Raw genomic sequence first — 19,550 nt, forward strand, 5'->3', positions numbered from 1 at the left:
CCTGGCTCATGGCCCCAGCCTTCCCTGCACCAAGAGAGGAGCAGGGCTGGGAGCTTGCTCAGCCTCCTCTCCCTGGACAGACGGGCGCACCCAGGCACAGTCAGCTTGACCTTTTATTGGGTTCACAAGACAGATGGTTCCCGAGTTTAAGGCCCACAACCCCATGGTTGCCCCCACACTCAGGACGGAGGCGCCGGTGCTGCCAGGGCCAAAGTGCAGCACCAGCAGCAGCCGAGTCGAGTGCAGAGCAGGGGCAGGGGCCTGCCAGGCTCCCAGGCAGCTCCCCCAGCTCCTTTAGCAGCAACACAGGTTGGAGTAAGCAGCGTTCCTGCAGCACCACACACACTGTCCCAAGCGGGACCAGTGTCCAGGCCATGGCACAACAGGGAGTGAGCCCAGGGCCCCAGCCTGGAGCCTGAGAGCACGGGTACAAGTCACAGGTCCCTTTGGTGTGGTGCCACCACCGGTCCCCAGAGCTGGCCCATGGCACAGGGACTGGGGATGGTGGAGGCAGCTCTCCCGGCAGCGAACAGAGTCCCGGAGCCCCCACGTCTCACAGAGCTGAGCCCCCAGCTTGGGGCACTGCGGAGGAGATGGCAGGGACTGGGGAGGAGCCTGGCAGGAGCTGCAGCTCTGGCACTGGTTAACTGATGCTCCCTCCCTTCAGGCTTTTACAAGAGACCGTCCCCAGCTTCGTCAGGAAGTTTCTCTGCTTCCACTGGGCGATGCAGTCCTCAGAGACATGGAAGTCAGCCTGGGGAGCAAAGCAGGGACAGCAGGCTGCCAACAGCATCTTGCTCAGACAGTGGGGAGTTTCGTCTCCTCCACGGCTTTGCTGACAGCAGCAAAGTGGCAAACAGCTCATTTGGGGTCACCAGAGTGGGGACAATGGCACCTACGTGCCCCTAAGCAAGCATTGTCTCACCTGATGCCCAGGCCCCCAGCGCAGCCCCTCACCTGCAGCTTCTCAAACACTTTCTTCTTGGGCTTGAGCTCGTCGTCAGGCTCCCCACTCTCGTAGCCCTCCACGTAGACGCGCTCCCCGGCACAGCTCCCAGCCGGCGGGTCCAGAGGCTCCACCTGCCGCGGCTCCCCCAGGCTGAGAGGGTGTGAGGAGGTAGTCACCCTACGCGGCACCCACCTGCCCCTCGGCACCACCGGACTCAGGGGCAGGAGAGGCTTGCGGCACCGCGCCACTGCCCTCACCTGCAGGCGCACAGCACCATGCCCTGCGATTCCACTCCCCGCATCTTCTGGGGCTTGAGGTTGCACAGCAGCACCACCAGCCTGTCCTGCAGCTGTTCCTTGGGGACGAACTGCACCAGGCCGCTGACCACGGTGCGGGGCTCAGGCTCGCCCACGTCAATCTTCTCCACGTACAGGCTGTCAGCATCCGGGTGCTGCCACAGGCAGAGGGAAGGTGAGGAGACGGGAAAGGGACTGGGGGGGCAGAGAAGAAGCGGGTGGACCCCCCACCATGAACTGAAGGCCCATGTCACTGGGTGGGAAGGTTACTCTCCCCGTTGTGTCTGTACCTTTTCCACATTGATCACTTTGCCAACGCGAATGTCCAGCCGGGATGGGACCACATTCTCTGGCTCCGAGTTCTTGGTGCCCTTTTCTGCAGGCTCTGCAGTGCAAAGGGAGTAGTTGCGCCACTCAGCAGAAACCCCGGGACCCGTCCAGGCTCCAGGGAGCACACAGCAACCCCCAAACGCCGCCCCCAGGGCCCATTGAGCTCCCTGCTGGTCTCCGTAACACAGAGCTGTCCCTCCTCCGCTTTGCTGGTCTCTCAAGCAACTGAGAAGCCTTTCTGGGGCAGGCAAATAGCCCTGACCTTGGCCTTTCCTCACCCTTCCTGTGCTCCCCGCGGCTGCTCCTGGGACTGAAGTTTCTGACCTTCTCTCTAACCAAGCTCCCTCTCTCCCAGCCAGTGCTGCGTGCCCAGGACCCCACTTCCCCGAGCTCCCAGCACCTCCTTACTGGCTTTGGATGGGTTGGGATACGCGGCATTGGTCAGCTGCTTCAGCTCTGGGCTGTTGAATTTCTCTCTGATGGGGTCAAGCAGTTTGTTCAGGGCCACTTCCACCGAGTTCTTCAGGTCTCCAGGATGCACAACCTGTACCAGGCAAAGGCACCGGTTCCTGCATGAAATCCTCCAGGGCACGGGGAGCAGCAGAATTCCAGTCACTGATCTGAGTCTAGAAAGGTAGGAACTGGGCAGGGAAACACACCCCAGCACTTGGATCGAATTCCTGTCCCTCCTGGTACTCACCTGCTCAGCAAAGTCCTTCTCCAAGTCCTCATAGGCTGTATAAGTTTTGCTTCCTCCCCATTTTTCTTCTCGCAGAACCACAAACTCTGCAACACACAGGTTTGAAGGCTCAGATTAACTGAAGCAAAGGCTCTCCCCCTGCTCAGGTGGATAAACCACCCTCCCCACTCAGCCCGGGGCTGGGGAGGGGGCACTCGGGACAGCCCGCTACTGGGGACACACGCCCCCACCCCCTCTTACCAACAGGACAAACCAGACACAGCACTCAGGTGTGGCAATCCCCTCACCTGACTTGAGGGGAAAGAGGACGTGCTTGATGAAGGAGAGGACACCGTTGTTCTCCACGTTCCCTGGCTCGCAGAAAGCCTTCTTCAACTTCTTCTTCACATCCTCCTTGCGGTCCAGAAGGTCAATCTTTGAGTCCTGCGAGAAGAGATTTCCGCAGCCCTTTACCCAACTCTTGCCTAAAAGAGACGACTTGCACTAGAGTTGTTGCAGCCTCTTCTTCAACTGTAGCGTGAGGGGAAAGGAGTCGCCTTCCCTTGGAGTGCAGCCCCTCTGCCCCAGCCATTAATTCATCCCCTCACGGAACCCCTGACCACAGCCACCGCTCAGGGACCAACCTCTTCTGATGAGCTCATTTTGCTGCCGGTCAGACCGGGAACCATTGGGTTCATCAAATGGACACGCTTGGCATAGCCTAGAGAAGGAAGGTACTGGAAGAAAGAAGGAGACAAGTCATGGACAACCCTCTTCTGAAGATCAGCTTTAACTCACAGTCCTTGTTTACTCCTGGCTCCAGATAACTTGGTGAGCCAGAATGCTAACGGGAGTTCACAAGACACGGACAGCAGCACAGCAGTGCCCTGCAGACCATGAGCCCAGAGCACGGTGGTGCCCACCAGAATCACAGCCACGATTCCCCCGATGGATTAGCAAGTGTCCGAGCCCTGAGCCAGGCACCAACATCACAGGGAGCTTGGAGACACTCCCACCTCTCACCTTCTCTGCAAAGGTGAATATCTTCCTCTGATCGACTCCTCCAAACTGTGCATCCACCTTGAGGTACTCCTCATCCAGGGCCTGCGGAGACACACGCAGCCCTGAGACTGGACCCAGGACTCCACACTCCCGCTGTGCTTAATCTCCAGAGGTGCTGCCCGTGCCCCGTGCCCCAAGATCTGCATAGCCACTGCTGGGAAGGAAGGGAGCTCTGTCCCACAGCTGGCTGGGGTGGCTGTAAGAGCGGCTTCGTGCTCAGATTACGCTTTGTGCTGCTGCCAGGTGTAACACTGGGGTGGAGCCTAACGACCTTGGTGTTCCACCTCCTGCATCCCTGCAGCTCGCCCTCGCCCAGCACCTCCCCGTGACGCACCTGCAGGCCTGGGTAGAGCAAACCACTCAGCAAAGGGTGCTCCACCTGCTTCACCACCTCCGCGCCCGCCTTCTTGGCGTCGTGCTGCGTCACCACGGAGGAGAGGCGGTACACATCCAGCGTGTACTCCCTGTGGGAAGGGACAGCGCTGTCAGCACCACAGAGCGGGGCATCGCTTCGAGCTGCTTCCCGCAAACACAGGTTCTGGCCACACCAAGAGCCAAGCCCTGGAGAGACCTTCACAGAATCGTTCAGGCTGGAAAAGACCTTTAAGATCATTGAGTCCAACAGTAGTCCAAACACTGCCAACTCCACCACTAAACCCTGTCCCTAAGTATCACATCTCTACATCTCTTAAACCCCTCCAGGGATGGGGACTCCACCACTGCCCTGGGCAGCCTCTGCCAGTGCTGGACAACCCTTCTGGTAAAGGAATTTTTCCTATTATTCAATCTAAACCTCCCCTCACACAACATGAGGCCATTTTCTCTCATCCCATCACTCGTTACCTGGGAGCAGAGCCCAGGATCCACCTCACTACAACGTCCTTTCTGCAGAGAGCGATGAGGTCTCCCCTCAGCCTCTTCTTCTCCAGACTAAGCAGCCCCAGATCCCTCGTCTTCTCCCAGAACCCCTGTTCTCCAGACCCTTCCCCTTCTCCAGACGTGCTCCAGCCCCTCAATACCCTTAGAATGAGGGGCCCAGAATTGAACCCAGGATTCAAAGTGCGGCCTCACCAGTGCTGAGTGCAGGGGGTGATCCCTTCCCAGCTCCTTCTGGCCACCCCATGGCTGATCGAAGCCAGGAGGCTGTTGGCCTTCTGGGCCACTGTTGTTCCCCAAATGACCACGCCTGGGCACAGGCTCAGGAACGGGGCAAGCTCAGAACAGCAGAGCCCCAGGCGAGGCTCCTTCCTCCGGAGGGGACTGGACGCCCCAGCACTCACTTGCTGAGCTGGTAGTCGGTGCCCCGAACGAACTTCAGCTTTTCCAGGGGCACTCCAATGCTCTCCAGCATGGCTTTGATCACGTTCTCATAATAGCGTGTGCGCAGCTCCAGCAGCTCCCAGGGCGCCTTCATGTTATCTAGGTAAGCGTGGAGGTCAGCGAAGAGAATTGTCACCTAGTGCAGAGGGGACAGCATCAGTGCCATGCGAGTCACAGGATAACGTCCCACAGGATCCCGGCCTGGTGACCCACCTCACACCCTGCCTTCAGGAAGTCTGCGATCTTGGACATGGGCACAAAGTAGGCCACATGTGGCTTGCCCGTGGTGGCGGTCCCCCAGTAGATCTTCAGCTCTCGCTCCTTCAGGATGGCCATGAGCTTATCCTCCCCCAACACCTCCTGCAGAGGAAGACGACACACGTCTGAGCATCCTTGGGAATGCGCTGGGGTAGGACATGAGCAGGACGATGTCCTGCAGAACACCTCAGCCCTGAGCCATGGCCAGGCTCCGTCCTGCGTGCAGCACGATCCTGGGGCTCCTGTGGAGCCCAGAGACTGATCCGGGTCCCAGTGCTGATCCAATGCCACCCCTTCACCCTGCCCCAGCCCCGCTCCTACAGCTCACCCCGCTCCCCACTCCTCCCCCTGCCCCTAGCACCCTCCTCACCCTGTAACGGCCCCGAACCCCCTTCTTGCCCGTTCCTGTTCCGCTCCCTCTTTCCCTGGCCCCGATCCCCCCTCCTTTGTCCTGATCCCACCTTCTCGCCCATTCCCGTTCCCACTTCCCTCTCTCTTTCGCTGGCACCTACCCTCCCTCTCTTGGCCCGATCCCCCCCTCTCACTGCATTCCTCCTCCTCTCCCTGGCCCCGAGCACCCTCCTCGACCTGCAACGGCTCCGATCCCCGCCTCCTCGCCCTTTCCCATTCCCACTTCTCTGGCGCCGATCCGCCCCAAACCCGCTCTGTTCCCTCCGTTCCCGTTCCCCCTCCCTTGGCCTGATTCCCCCTCAGCACCTGCAGGTTCCGGGTGATGAGATGATATTTCTCCTGTGGGCTCGGCGCGGGCTCCATGGCGGCAGCTGCGGAAGGAGACAGCGTTACCGGCGGCCCTGTTCCCCCCCGTTTCCTCCCCCGGTGCCGCCCCGGCCCGACCCCACCGACCTGCCCCGCGTTGCATCAGCCCCACTCGGCGCTCGTCTGCCGCGCCTGGGCGTCACTTCCACCTGTCGAGCGCCGAGCTGCCGATGGGCCGGGCAGCACTGCGCCAATCAGACACCTCCTCTAGCAGGGGGGCGGGACCAATCGTCTCAGCCAATCAGGCGCCGTTTCGCGGTAGGGGCGTGGCTTATCCGGGCTCCGCCAATCAGACGCCGCCTAGCGCGCGGGGTGGGAGTTGGGGGCTGTTAATATGGCGGCGGGTGAGCGAGGAGTGGTGTGGGCGCTTCCAGCCCCGCCCCTGCCTCGGGCCGTTGTTGCAGCTTTTTGTGATTTAGTTTAGGGTGGTTTGGGTCTTTTTGCCCGGAGGGACCGCTGGGGAGTGACCTGGCGTGGGGGAGCGGCTGGAGGCACGGGGTCTGTTCAGCCTGGAGGAGGCTGAGGGGAGGCCTCATCCAGTTCAGGGCTTCCTCACACGGGGAGGAGGAGCGGGCGCTGAGCTCCCCTCTCTGACCCCAGGGAATGGCTGGAAGATGCCAGGGGAGGGTTAGGTGGGGCATCAGAAGAAGGTTCTCTAGGGTGATGGAGCCCTGGAACAGCTCCCAGGGCAGCAGGCACAGCACCATACCTCACAATGTTCAGCAAGCATTTGGCCAAGACCGTCAGCCCGATGGTGTGAGCCTTGGGGTGTCCTGTGCAGGGACAGGAGCTGGGCTCGATGGTCCTTGTGGGTCCCTTCCAACTTGGGACATTCTGTCAGATCTTAGAATCATAGAATAGTTAAGGTTTGAATGGACCTTAAAGATTGTCTAGTTCCAGATCATCTTAGAGAGGAATGCTGTGTGAGGGTGGGAAGGCCCTTGCCCAGGTTGCCCAGAGCAGTGGTGACTGCCCCATCCCTGGAGATGTCCCTGCCCATGGCAGGGAGTAGAACTGGTTGGGCTTTGACGTCCCTTCCAACCCAAACCATTCCATGATCCCAGAGCAGTGTGACACTGCAGACCGGTGAGCAGAGTTGGCGAGATGGCAGCGCTGTGGGCCTTGGCAGAGCTCTATTTCTCAATGCTTTTGATCTCACTGTCCACTGAAGCTGTGCTAGAAACCCACAGAAAGCATGTGTGACTTCCCAAAGGGCCTTCTCTTGGCAGTCCCTTGGAGAACAGCCCGTCCGTGGTGGGCTGGCTCTGGCCACACTGGCACCACTGGTGGAGTGAGGGACAGGGCGAGAGCCTGGCGGCAGGCAGCCATGTCTTCTGTTGGTTGAAAGGCTGTTTGAACTGTTACAGAGCATTGCCCTGGTGTAAACCCAGAACAGAACCCAAATCCAACGTGCTTCCTTGGGGAATGGCTCAATCTGGGCTCCTGCAGCATTGGTTGCATCATTACTGCAGTTCTGCTTTCAGAATCAGCTTATGGAGGGCTGAAAGCACAGACCCAGCATAGGCTGCTGGGAAGGTCCTAGCAGTAACAAAACCATATTCTTGTGTGCAAACTGAGTGTGGAAACATTTCCAACTGTGTTTGTTGTAAGCCAGTTCCAGTAAAAAGGCTTTAAATGTTGGCTTTTCTTTCAAGTGCCTATTAGTTAGGAGCAAGGTCACCAGACTGCTATGCTTTGTAGGACTGAAACCACACCTAATTTGGGTTTATTTGCCTTTCGTTTCTCTTTGAAGCACTTAAGGACTTGCAGCTAAGTTGCAGACCTCCAGGCAAGTGCTGTCTAGGGCTGCCTGTGACTTGTACATGGGCCTGTGCCCGTGTACTTGTACAGGTTTTGGGTGTACAGAGGTGATGCCCGAGGTGTTTTCTTTCCTCAGTGTGGTTATGTCGTTATTCTGAAAGTGCTGATTTTTGTAACTTGGACAGAATGACGAGAGGAAGCAGCAGAGCTGCTGGGGTTTATTCCTGGAGTGGGTACCCCTCCTTTTTGAAAGCAGCAAGTTGTGAAAGCAAGGGAAGGACAAAAGGTATTCCTTTAATTCCCTCATTCAGAGAGCACAGGAAATACCTTTCCTTAGTTCAGATTCTCCAGCTGGGTGAGGGTCAAAAGGTTTGTGTTAGTGTGAGTCCTCACTACAAAGAAAACGGGTTTTGTTTGTGAATACCATTAAGCTATTGAATTTTACAGCATGAATCTTTATCTTCCAATCTTCCTTACTATTTGTTTGGTGTGAGAGTGTCCATGACTCAGACACTGCCGATGCCTGCTTAGCCCCTGACAGTTACTCTTCTATTGCTCATTTTTTCCTAACCTAAAAAAAGACTTCTAATTTGTTTGCTATCTCTGAAGGATGAAGGCAGAGGCTGGGAGCCAGGCAGGGTCTGTGAGGCTTTGTTTAATGCCTCAAGTGTGCTCTGTGCATTAGGGTTGTAAAGGATGTGATTTGTGGGTGCTGGTGTCTCTCAGAACGGCTGACTTACAGCAGCCTTGAGATGGCACAGAGTGCATTGGTGATTGCGGCTTGTATTGGTTCTTGATAAAACCAAATAGCCTGCTATGGGAGAGCACTTGCACAATGAGGGAGTGGTGGTTGTTATATTTTTAAAACCTAAAATGGTCAGGAATACAGATAACAAAGACCAGGGAGTTAAAATTGTTGTGCCTGCTGTGTGGTTTGCCTTCCCCATTCTATTACTGTACCTTTGGAAGCCAGCTGAATTCTTTTTATTTAAGGTCATGTCTTTTGCTAGCAGGTTGGAGTTGACTCCTCGTTTCTTTTCTGGAAGGGCTCATCAAAGAGCATGTGGATCAGATGAACTTCAGGACAGGCTTCTAGATCTGCATGCAAAGTGATGGAGGCGCAGGAGCTGATGGACAGCAGTTCTTCTCACGCCTCTGGGCATTGTCAGGAATGTCAACCTGCCCTTCCTAATGCAGCTTCTGGGGCCAAAAGGCTGCTGGACTCTGCAGAGCTGGTTCAGGCCCCGCAGTCACCTAAGAAAACTTGTGTGTCGAGTCAGCCCTTTAGCACTCCAGATCCATCAGAGAAACTGCTGCTCTATTCCTCAGGTTCTGCCAGCTGTCAAGGTTCCTCTCATTTTCTGGGTGATAGTGGCTGTGATGGCCCTGTTGACAGTCCTTCTGTGCCAAACTGCGATGGTGATGTAGCTGTTTCTCTAGATACAAGTGGATGTTTTGATGAGAGCGAGCCAGATGACTCCTTGTTAGAACTGTCAGACAGCGAAGAAGAGAATTCTCCTTTTGATTATGCTGAGGAAGAGATCCAGAAAATCTTGGCAGATGATTTTGTGGAATCTGAGCAAGACCCAACTGGAACCAGCGCTCTGAGCCAAAGTGGGAGTGAAGAGAGTAAAAAGGATGAGGGCAACAGCTCCTCTGAGGCGTCTGTCACCAGTGAAGATGCAAGTGTAGTCTCAGAGAGCCCAGACGAGGCTCTGTCCAGAGCGAGTTCTTCCATCTCTTCTGAAGGTTACCCCAGCCTGCTGCTGACTGACAGCACTGAGGAGAACTACCCGCAGGTAGCATCATGCACATTTTTTGACCTTGACATCCAGGAGCTTCTGGTTCTGAACGCAATTGATGCTGACTGTGAGGATGAGCTGCTGGAGGAGAGCTGTTGGGAGGAAGCTGGAGGAGTAGCATCAGAAGTGATCAGAAGCAAATGCCCAGAGTTTGATAACACTACTAGTAGCCGTGTTCTTGAGGAATCCTCAGAGGTGCTGGTGTCTGAAGGCCAGCAGAACTTGGGTGTGGATTGCCTGGGAAAGACTCACTCTGTAAGCCATGACGGGTCCAGCTCCTCTGGTGATCATGAGGGAAGATCCATGCCCTCTTCTGGCCTTGCCTGTGGCCAGCACACAGCTGACAGGAGTTCATCACCACTGTTTCTGAGGTGTCCCACACCATCCTCCGGGTCCAGACAACAAGAACTTTGTAGGGAGAGAAGGAGCTGGTTTTCAACAACACTGGGCTCTCAAGAGGAGCAGGGGGATTCTGCAGAAGCTGAGCAGCCCTCAGGCAGCGTTAAAGTAAACACACATCTTAATTCTTGTCACCAAAATATTCTTAATTCCGTTCCTTTTGATTTGTGCCTGTAGTAATGTCTCTGTGCATTTTGACACAGCAAGGGAAGGTTTATCAAGCAGAGGAAAGTGATTTTTATAGAACTGTATAAGCAAGACTTAGAGGGGAATTTTTTTTATTGGCTGCTAATCCTTTTTTCCCTTATCTTTCTAGTTACGTGATACAGGTGTGGGCCATACTGGCCAGGAAGTGACAACCAGTGGGAAGAAGCCTGGAAAAGTTATTCCTGTGCTGCAGGAGGAGGAAAGGTAATTTCTTAGGAGCCTCAAAATGCCATTGCACTCTGGGAAATGTCCCAGCAGTTTCCCAAACCAGTTTGGTCGGTTGTGTGCTCCTGGTTTTCCCTTTGTTTTTTTTTTTTCTTAAGGTGCACTGAAATAGTGGGAAAAGTGCTTAATATTTGACCCTGTGAGATGCTGTAAGAGCGGTCAGAACACGGGCTGGTCCAGCTGAGAGGGCAGGTTGCCAAGGCAGCCCCAGAGGGCAGAGCAGGGGGTGTTTCTGCTGCCCTGGCTCGGTGGCTGCTCTCCTAGAGTGGGTTCCGGCAGATGGCAGCAGCAGAGCAGCGCAGGGGTTGTTCTGCTCTCCAGTGCTCCTGGGACTGGAGTTGTCCCTTGGGTGGCTGTTCCCTGCAGCCCCGCTGCACTCGGGTGTTCTGTGCTTTGCCCTTCTCAGCCTGGCCTGGAGTAACATGAAAAATCTGCTTCTGAGGGCTCACTGCAGGTTTCTGGCTCATTCCTCGGGCCGGTGACTTGCTGTTTTGCTCAGCTGGCGCTCGCTCCTGCTTTGCTCTCAGCGTGTCATCTCCGCAGCCTTGTTCAAACAAATAGTTTTATTTTAGTAGTGGTAGAGCAGTGCTACAGGAAGGCCGTGGCTGTGCAGGCACTCTGCCCCCTCTGTCTCCTGTAACCTAATTTTGCAAAGTGCCTGAAAACCTTCATGCTCTCTTTTATTTTAAAGACCGACTCAGCGGCTTGAGCAACATTTATACCCGGAGTGTGCACGTCCGCATGAAGAAGGCTGTGGCTCCTACATGGGGTGACCCTCAGGATGGGGTAAGGCTATTCTGGCAGGACAAGATGAGGCCCAGCACACTGGGCATGTGTTTGATGTGCTGAATGTACTTGATTTTCAGAGGGAAATAAGTGCCTTCTGCGCTGGCCGGCACTGCCATGCACAGGGCTCCCATACAGCCATCAGTCCTGTTCCAGGACCAGTTTGGATGAGTTTCATAGTTTGGGATACCTGGGAAACACGCTTCCCTGACAGGCCCACCTTACCTGGGAAGAGCAGAGCTGGGCTCTGGCTTTTTGTGTTGGGAGGTGAGTTGTTGGTGTCAGTCCACAACTGCGGACTTGGACTGAGGGAATCTTTAGCTAAAGCACTGACATCTGGGTTCTCTATGGACACTGACCCATCACCCCTGTCAGCGGAGTCAGCCGAGAGCTATGGGCTGCAGAGGGTTAAAGGTGTCTGTGATGAGTGTGTACAGATACCAGCTGAAGAGCAGTGTCTGACGAGTAGAGCTGGGATATTCTGAAGGGCAAAGAGTGTTCTGGTAGCTTGCAGGGGTGGCCTCCTGCTGTCGTTATTCTGAGCGTTCATCGGTGCCATAATTGTCGTTTTTTTAAGGGTTATAAGAACCCGATAGTTTTGTGGCTCATTGCATGGAGCCTGCACTTATCAGGAAGCAGCTGCATAGCCACAGGGCTGCTTTCCAGTGTGTGAATGCAGCATAAGTAATGCAGCGGGGACTCTGCAAGGAGAGCTAAAATGGCCTGTTTTCTCTTCCTTACAAATTAAAAATGCAAGACGTATGTTCTGAGTCACAGAAAATCAGGCAGGAGCTCCAAATGAACGAGGCTGTGAGTGAAACAGAGATCTGTTTGGCTGGGGAAGAACATTGTGATGCTTACAATTTGATTTTCTTATTAGTGCAAACCTCTCTTATTCCAAATAGCTGTAGGCTTGGAACTCAGCCTGACAGACAGCAGGGGCTTTCCTGGTTGTCACAGAAGAACTTCCTCAGTGGGCTGGCTGCAACCCGGCACGGCCCCTCGCTGCACCTGGATCTGCAGCAGCGTCTCATGTGTTTGTGTAGGAGATATAGAAATACCGAATGACCCCAAGAAATTCCGAAAGGAAAATGAGCAGGTTTCAGACCCAGCAAGGGAATTCCCTTTGGGAAGCAGTAACTAATATATTGCTGCTGCAAATCTTTAGCTCTGTTCTGTATTGCAAATTTCCTGGTTGTCTTATGGTAGTGTTTGACTCTGCATTCCTCTATTCTGTGTAATTTCTCTGCTCTTCCTTGTATCCTGTCTCTTCCTCATTGCTTCCGTGTTATCTGGGTGAATTCCAGGCTGGCAGCAGCAGAGGCGTTGTCTTTACACTTCCCACGGTACCTTGCACTCGCAGGTTCTCCGTAAACACAACTTTCTTACATCCGTGTTGGTGATTGTGCTGAACGTTGCCCTGGCTGGCACACGTGTGGCCTCTGGACATCGACCAGTTGTGTTCAGAGTGAACTTTCCACATCTGGCTGTCTGAAGTGAGCAATAACCTGTGGCTCTGATTGTTCTTTTTCTCGTTCTGGCATCTAGAGGACATTCAATCTGAACAGATAAATTTATTTGCAGCTTCCCATAGGAATCTCAATATTGCTGAGGCTGCATTGCAGCAGATGTAAAAGTGAGATCTGATTTGGACATCTGCTTGGAATGGGTGGCTGAAACCAGCCACCATAATTGACCATGAAAGATTTCTGCCAGCTGACCATTTGTTAGCATTCACACTTCATTATTGCCCTTTATCCATCAGTAATTAGAATCCTAGCCCTGAGGACATCCTCCTCAGCAATTCTGGTGGCTCTGATTCAGCCTGCAGGAGTAATGATGCTCTTACTCCTGTAACTGTGACTCTTGGCACCAAGTGTTAGCGCTCTGCTGCTTAGTCCTGTCCTCAGCGATGTCTGTAGCTGGATAGGCCTGGTTTTAAATGGGCAGGGGAAGGAAAAACTGAGCAGAAAAGCATTTCCCTGTCTAAGCCGTCTCTCGGTTCCCACTCAAACATCTGTACTTCAGGAGAGCGCTGTCACAGGTCATTAACGTTGCTGTTGTGTGGTGCTTGCATCACCTGCTGTCAGAGAGATCCTCATGGTGTGAGGAGCAGCATTTCCTTCGGCAGGGTTGTGCACCCTGGGTACCCGGGAAGCCGAGCCAGCTCCTCTCCGCCCTCCAGCCGCTGCTCTCAGTGCTTCTGGTAGGACTCCACCAGGAGCTCTCCTGGAGGCCAGGTTTGTTTGGTAGCGGTTTGTGATGTTTAGCAAGGTTATCAGACTTCTTACAACCTGGGAGAAACCTGATAAGTTATTTTCTTAGCTCCCTCTTGAATCAAAGGGAGGAGAGGGGGAAATACCTTATAAAGAGTCACAGACCATCTGGTCTCACTGTAATAATGAGGATCAGTATCTTTAAAAACCAGACACACCAGGTTTAAGGTGATGGAAAGGGAGAATAGTAAAGGGGAACAGATGGAGGAACAGATCTGTGAAACACAAATGGATGCTGTGCTAGCAGACTCTGCCTTCAAAGGCTCTGGCCTGTCGATTAGAATGAAGCTGGCTGAGGAAGAAACTTTGATCTTGAGACAGTTCTTACCTGCCCAAACTCATTTCGCTGGAATGGAAAGCATGCAGGGAAGATACACAACTTGCTGACATAAAGGAAGAATTATGTTTATACCTGAGCCTAGGAAGGAGATTTCACTTCAAAGCCAATGAAATCCACCTACAAACCCTAAATTTCAAGAAGGATGTGAGCTGTGGGTTTTGGAGCAGAGGATGGGGTAGGAACTGATGAAACAGATTGCAAAGAGGCTCGGGTTGAGGGAGGAGTTGGCTGTTGTCAGCAGAGCGTGGTCCTCCCTAATCTGCATGATTGGTCCAGGGGCTTCTCTGCTGGCAAATGACGTGGCTGTGGTTTGCAGGTGCTGAGATCAGCAGAGCTCCTGGCTTCTAAATGAGAGTGGAATGTGCCTGAAAATCTCCTCCTGACTCTGTAGTTTGGTCTCAGTTGTTGCAAAAGGAGTGGGAATGGACTGTGTCTGAGGAGAAAGAAAGCATTCTCTAGGGGGCCATTGTCCCTTTCCTTGTATCTGGTGGCTGTAAGGAGCGCTGGGTCAGATGGTTCCATGAGACGCTGTGACAATAGTGCCCAAACACTCAATGGGGTTAGTCTGCTCCTGGGACTTCACCTCTTGTCGAGCAACTCAGACTTCTTGCTTGTGAAGAACTCGTGAGCTGCAACTCCCTGTCTTCCTTTGGATGCTGGGGTGACATCCCTGTGTGCATCCCTGGCTTCTGTGGCCAGAGAATCTGCTGGGCCAGGGAGGAGGAGCTTTGCAAAGAAGGTAACAAAGCACGAGGCAGTATTCTGAAAGGGCAGTCTCCATGCTTTCAGTGGCCTTCTTAAGAATGTGCTTTCCCTTTCAAAACCTTCTAACAATAAAATTAGGCACCAGCTGCCAGCCCCAGGGGATGGGAAAGGCTTTTTCAGAGATGTTCCAGCCTCTCATACCTGTGCTGCTCTTGTTTGTTTAACTTTTTTACTTACTTTTGCAGAACTGAAGAGAAGTCCAACAGGAAGCCTGCCCAGAGGTGCAGCCTTCCAACGTGGGGGAGCCACCACCACCACCATTCCCAAAGTGCTCCCGACTGCTTCCAGCTTTGCTCTGGCACAGCCTTTCCTAACGTCTGATCTTGCAACTGAGGGACCATCATTCTTATTCTGCATTTAGAGTCGTTTGTAACTGTTCTGGTTTTGAGTGGTTTGTGTTTTCATAAGTTGTCTTCTGTTTTTAAAAAGGCCAGTGGTCATTTCTGTGTTTTAGAAACATTTGGAACTTTTTTAAAGTGCAAAAGAATTATTTTGTATTGGTGTTATTCTTTGAGCGGGAAGCAGACTCCTCCCAGAGCAGATAACAAGTGTAGTTGGTGTTCAAGAGGACGGGCTGCATGCTGGCTGTGAGGATGCAGTATTTTAGTGATGGAAACTGGGAAATGTGCTCTGAAGTGGAAAAACTTTTTTTAAAGTTTGGAGCCAAACCTTGGCATTAAATCTCCTGTAGTGATTGGGCTCACTTTGAATGACACTAAGGTTTTAAACTGTAAAACCAGCTGGTGGCTGCTGTCCCCCTCTGTTTAGGAAGAAGAGGGCTGCGTTAGGTTACTGTGAACTTGGGAGCAGCCATCGATTTACCTGGTTTGGGAGCGTTTTGTCTTGTTCCCCTGTTCTTTCTGTTCCCAAAAGGTTTGCCTCTTTTGGTTGTGTTTACTTCTGCTTTCATTTGTGACTCTTCTTGTAAAAATGTTTTGTGAGATTTGCACTTGTTTCTGAACATTTTTCACCTGTTAGCTGTGGTTTTCTTTCTTGTGGTGTCATTATTAGGCTCTCCCCTCTCGCTTACCTGCTTTCTGGGCTGCCCAGAAGAGCACGACCTGTTTAAGCTAGACAAGCCGACAGCAATAGCCAGTCTCTGTGCTGCCTCCATCCTTCCCCCGCAGAGCACAGGAACTCCCCAGTACCTGGAGGATTTGTAAAACAGAGAGAGGTTGATATGCTGCAAAATGCTCTTCTCTGGGGTGCTAGCAGGGCCTGTCCAGGCCTTATGACCCCTTTAGGTGGAGTTCAGGTTTGTTCATGTTTATTGTACTCTATTTTTATGACAGTAATTTGAATTTTTGGTGATCCTTTTGGCTACTGTAATGTTAAAGAAATAAAATGTAGGTACAGTACTAATGTTTCTCAGTATTGTGGTTCATACATTCTATTATTTTGGCCTTCCATCGCAACAATCTGGAGTGGGACAGGAGGAAGTCTCTGTCCTGGATGTGCAGGAAATCAAAGTTGTTTTTCCAAAGGAGGAGCAGCGCAGCATGGAGCAGAGCTGGGCATTGCCTGACTGAGCTGGCTCCGAGATAATCCTGCCTCTGTAATGGAGTCACCTGTGCCCCACAGCTCTGTGGGGAGAGGGCGCCTTTCTTTCTGATGGGCTGTACAGGAATGGCCTGCCCAGTGTTAGGACGCTGTGTCAACAACCGATCTTTTCCAGGTGATGACATGGTCTTAATGCCAGCATAGCCTCTCCTGTGTTTTCACTGTAAATTTTGCTCGCAGAGAGCCTTGCATGGAAAGAGAAGGATCTGTCCCTTGGCTATGGATCAGGCAGTGTAGAGGTTACCAGCACGTGATGGCTGTGGACTCAAACCAGTGAATCCCACAAATTAAACTGGAGAGATTTCTCTGATAGAGAAATCATTCACTTGTGGTCCAAGGGCAGACTCACATGCTGTCTGTGAAGTCCACCTCCTCCTAATGCATATAAAAGAAGGAAGATTTGCTTCAAATCTCCTCGTTCCAGGCATTTTGAGCAGGCAAGAGGGGCAGCAGGAGCTGGACTGCTGAGCTTGTTCCCTGTCCCCTTGCAAAGGCAGACTGGCTCCCATTCCAGGGTTCATCTGGTCTTTGCTGCTGGCAGCTGGGCGCTCTGGAAGTCCGGCAGCAATGCAGGCTGTCGCAATCGCACACAGTGGGAAGAGGGAAGCTGCCTCTGCCAGTGATCGATGGGCTCTACTGATCAGCGGTGATAGAGCAGAGCAGGAGCAGCGTGGCAGGGAGACCACAGGCAAACTGTTCCCTTTGGTGCATGTGCTGTGGTATCGCTGTTTATGCGTTCTGAGATTTCCATGCTACCTGTCTTGATTTGTTTCGGTATCCCTTTATTAAGGGATGCGTGGCAGTGGGGATTTTGTTTTGCATTGGCCTTCTCTCAGAGCAGACATTCCGTTGCCAGTTCAGCCACGCTAAGAAGATGGAATGACTCTGGCCAGGCAGCCCCTTTCCACGACAGTGAGGGGACAGTGTCTGTGCACGCGCTGTGCCCCAGCCAGCTCTTCTGTGCGGGGTGACCGCGGGCAGCAGCGGTGCCTCCTCCTGCGGGTTGTGGTGGTTGTGTGTATAAACCTCGCATGTGAATGAACGCTGCCATGAGCAGATCTGTGGTCTTCGGGGCAGCCTTATTGCTGGAGATTTCATTCTTTGACGATGCAACCATGATTCATCTGTGCTCAACGGCAGAGATATTGGAAGTGGTGGGGGGCGGAGGGTGGGAGAGAGGAGATGAATTAAAGCCTTTGTAGAAGGACACTCTGCACGTTTGCTGCTCGAGTGTAGCCAAGGGCTCTTTTGGATTTTTGCTGTAGTAGAAAAAAAAAGCTACATTAGATGAAATTGGAGGAGACTGCTTTGTGCAAGTCCTGTCTGAGCTCTGTGGTGAAATGTCTCACAATTAAAAATTTAATAACATCCGTCAGTGTATTGCACTCTAACAGCAGCAGCTGGAAAATCACAAGGCTGAAGCTCGACTACTGTGTAGCTTTTCCTGCGATCCTCGCCAAAGCAAACTGACTCTTCCCTACTTTGGTCCCATAAGGTAATTCTAAATGGGAGGAAGAAATTATGTCCTGAAACATAAAATGATGGTGCAAGCTGATTTGTGAGGTTGTCCAGGACTGCGCTGGTTGCATCCTCTGCAAACCAGGCGTGGGGTGCAGAAATTGGTTGTATTTAGCAGCTGGTGGGATTGAATGTGGGGGTTTTGTTAGTTAAAAAGGGCAAGGATGTGCTGGAAAGCGTCAAATAGCATCATGGGGCTCTGTCATTATTGCCACTCAGTGACTCCGCATTCAGTGTATGCAGAGAGCAAGGGGAAAGATGGCTTTTCTAGCTGCCAACTCTGCTGGCTCCATCTGGGATCTAAAATTCAAGCTGTGTCTTTCCTGGCTCTGTCGCTAATAATAAAGGTTCTTCATTTGGAACTTTGTTTAACTAAGTTGATGCTGATGCATGAGCTGAAAGAGAATCTGTCTCGCTTTTCTCTAGACGCGTGGGCTAAAGCAGGAGTAGGAGCATAATCATTTTAATCTATAAGGTCATCAGACAGTTTAATAGACACCAGATTTGTGGAGGAAACAGAAGGTATTTTAACATAACAAGCATGTTGGTCATACAGCTTCTTAATAAATGCTAGAAACCTGCTTAAATTTGGTCAGCCAGGCCTCTGCTTCCAGCCCAGCCGGTGACAGCTCATTACATGTTGTTAGGAAGCTCTTCTGCAAAGTTGCAGAAATTACATTTGGTGTAACATATGGCATCATCTTCCACTCCCTCCTTGGGAAGCAGGGTGTAACTCCTCAGTCAATGGATTGCCATATTTGTATCGGCAAGATGGATGTGCAGCTGTGACATCCGCTTCTAAGTGACGTAACCTTTAATGTCTCTGGCAAACACTGGCATTAGCAGCCTGTTCCTCCCCATTTACATCTCCCCCAGAAAGTCATTACCAGCTGGGATTATACTAACACTTTCTGTCGTGTAGGTGTTTCCTCCTCAGATGCTATTGAACTGTCAGGGGATAAAGTGCCTAATGTTCTCATTTTCCTGCAAGAAGACAGAGAGCAGAGCCTGTGCTGCCGCTCGTTGTGCAGGAGGGGGGTGGTGAGGAGTGCGTGTTGTGAATTGGAAGGCCCCGCTGTGCAGGATTGTTTGCTCCACACAGCCTCCTGCGCCTCTGCTTCCCTAAACTCACGGGGGAGGAATATATTGGCTAAATTGTGCTTGTAGGCATAACATTACTGTGCTTGGAAGGATGGAGGCAAGCGGTGCTTAACTTCAAACAGGCGGTGCGTGCATTGGCGAAGGGCTCTGTTTGCAGCCCCTTGCTCCTTATGCCCGTGCATTCTGCTCAGCTGATCCTGGGAACTCAACAGGATCCATCCCTGGGGCTGCTCGGCGTCGGTAACGCCAGTGTGAGAGCTGCTCTCCTTCACTTTGGGGCTCAGCGGGGAGCCAGTTCCTGCAGGGTGTGCTGCGTTCCTGCCGCACCAGCACACTCCCACTTGCAGCTTTTTATTGAAACCTCCCTTTCCCAGCTCCTGCTTCCAGCAAGCAGCTGAAACCCAGCGCTCGGGCAAAAATACGCAAGGAAGTATGGGTGGCCTTCAGAGTATGTTCTGCTGGGGTCCAGCAAGATTGTCCTCGGTGCTGTCTTGTTTTTTCCCTGATCTCTCACCTTTATTGACTGAAAACACCCCAGCAGCACTCTTGGCATCTGTCGAGGAGAATGAGGTGTCTCTTCTGCAGGTGGGCTGGGGCCTGAAGCCCCACAGACCCTGAGCCTTAGCAGTATCTGACTCTTCCAGGTGACAGTGGGAGCTGACGCTGGAGGAGCAGTCAGAGCTTTGGTTATGACCTCAGAAAAGTCGGATTTTAAGTAACTTTCTTCTCTTGTAATAGGAAACACCTTGTCTAACGTGTGGACTTAGCACATCAGTTCCTGGTTGCTGGAAACATTTCCTTCAAGAGAATCCCTTGAATGGGATGGCTTGGTGTCCATCTCTGGTGAGCAGAGTTACTGCCAGCCTACATTTTTTTTTCCTGAACATCATTATTGCTGTACTTTTAAAGCTGGCAGTTACAGAATGTAATGACGGTCCTTCTGCCTTGTTAGGGTGTGAGTACTTAAGTCTGCATGAATGCTGACACTTTACATTTTTATTCTTTTCTACCAAACCTCTCTGTTAGGACAGAAATAGTTGAAACCTGTCACTAGGGGACAACAGTCACTGTAAAAAAGAGGATATGGTCTGAATTCCCAGGGACAACTGTCTTTAAAAACAGGCGCAGAACTCCCCAAC

At 52.5% G+C, this 19,550-nt stretch overlaps 2 protein-coding genes across 3 annotated transcripts; one reads left to right on the top strand and one right to left on the bottom strand.

The window, feature by feature from the left end:
- Nucleotides 1-127: 127 nt before the first annotated feature.
- Nucleotides 128-5,851, bottom strand: YARS1 (tyrosyl-tRNA synthetase 1). Its single transcript, XM_054086359.1, has 14 exons — nt 5,759-5,851; nt 5,612-5,676; nt 4,850-4,996; nt 4,597-4,772; nt 3,651-3,780; nt 3,278-3,358; nt 2,899-2,991; nt 2,563-2,698; nt 2,276-2,361; nt 1,984-2,119; nt 1,536-1,630; nt 1,207-1,400; nt 958-1,099; nt 128-754 (listed from the first exon to the last, which is right to left on the bottom strand). Exons 1-14 carry the CDS (start codon nt 5,772-5,774, stop codon nt 644-646), a joined length of 1,608 nt encoding a protein of 535 aa, XP_053942334.1. The 5' UTR covers nt 5,775-5,851; the 3' UTR covers nt 128-643.
- Nucleotides 5,852-6,157: 306 nt separating this feature from the next.
- LOC128854295 (uncharacterized) lies at nt 6,158-10,955 on the top strand. Of its 2 annotated transcripts, XM_054086458.1 has the most exons (4): nt 6,158-7,718; nt 8,479-9,741; nt 9,950-10,044; nt 10,757-10,955. In XM_054086458.1, exons 2-4 carry the CDS (start codon nt 8,545-8,547, stop codon nt 10,836-10,838), a joined length of 1,374 nt encoding a protein of 457 aa, XP_053942433.1. In that variant the 5' UTR covers nt 6,158-7,718; nt 8,479-8,544; the 3' UTR covers nt 10,839-10,955. The 2 variants fall into 2 exon arrangements, with proteins under 2 accessions (XP_053942433.1, XP_053942432.1); XM_054086457.1 differs by having other exon boundaries at nt 6,158-9,741.
- The last annotated feature ends 8,595 nt before the right edge of the window (nt 10,956-19,550 follow it).

This window comes from Cuculus canorus, chromosome 22 (assembly GCF_017976375.1).
Source record: "Cuculus canorus isolate bCucCan1 chromosome 22, bCucCan1.pri, whole genome shotgun sequence".
NCBI lineage: Eukaryota > Metazoa > Chordata > Aves > Cuculiformes > Cuculidae > Cuculus > Cuculus canorus.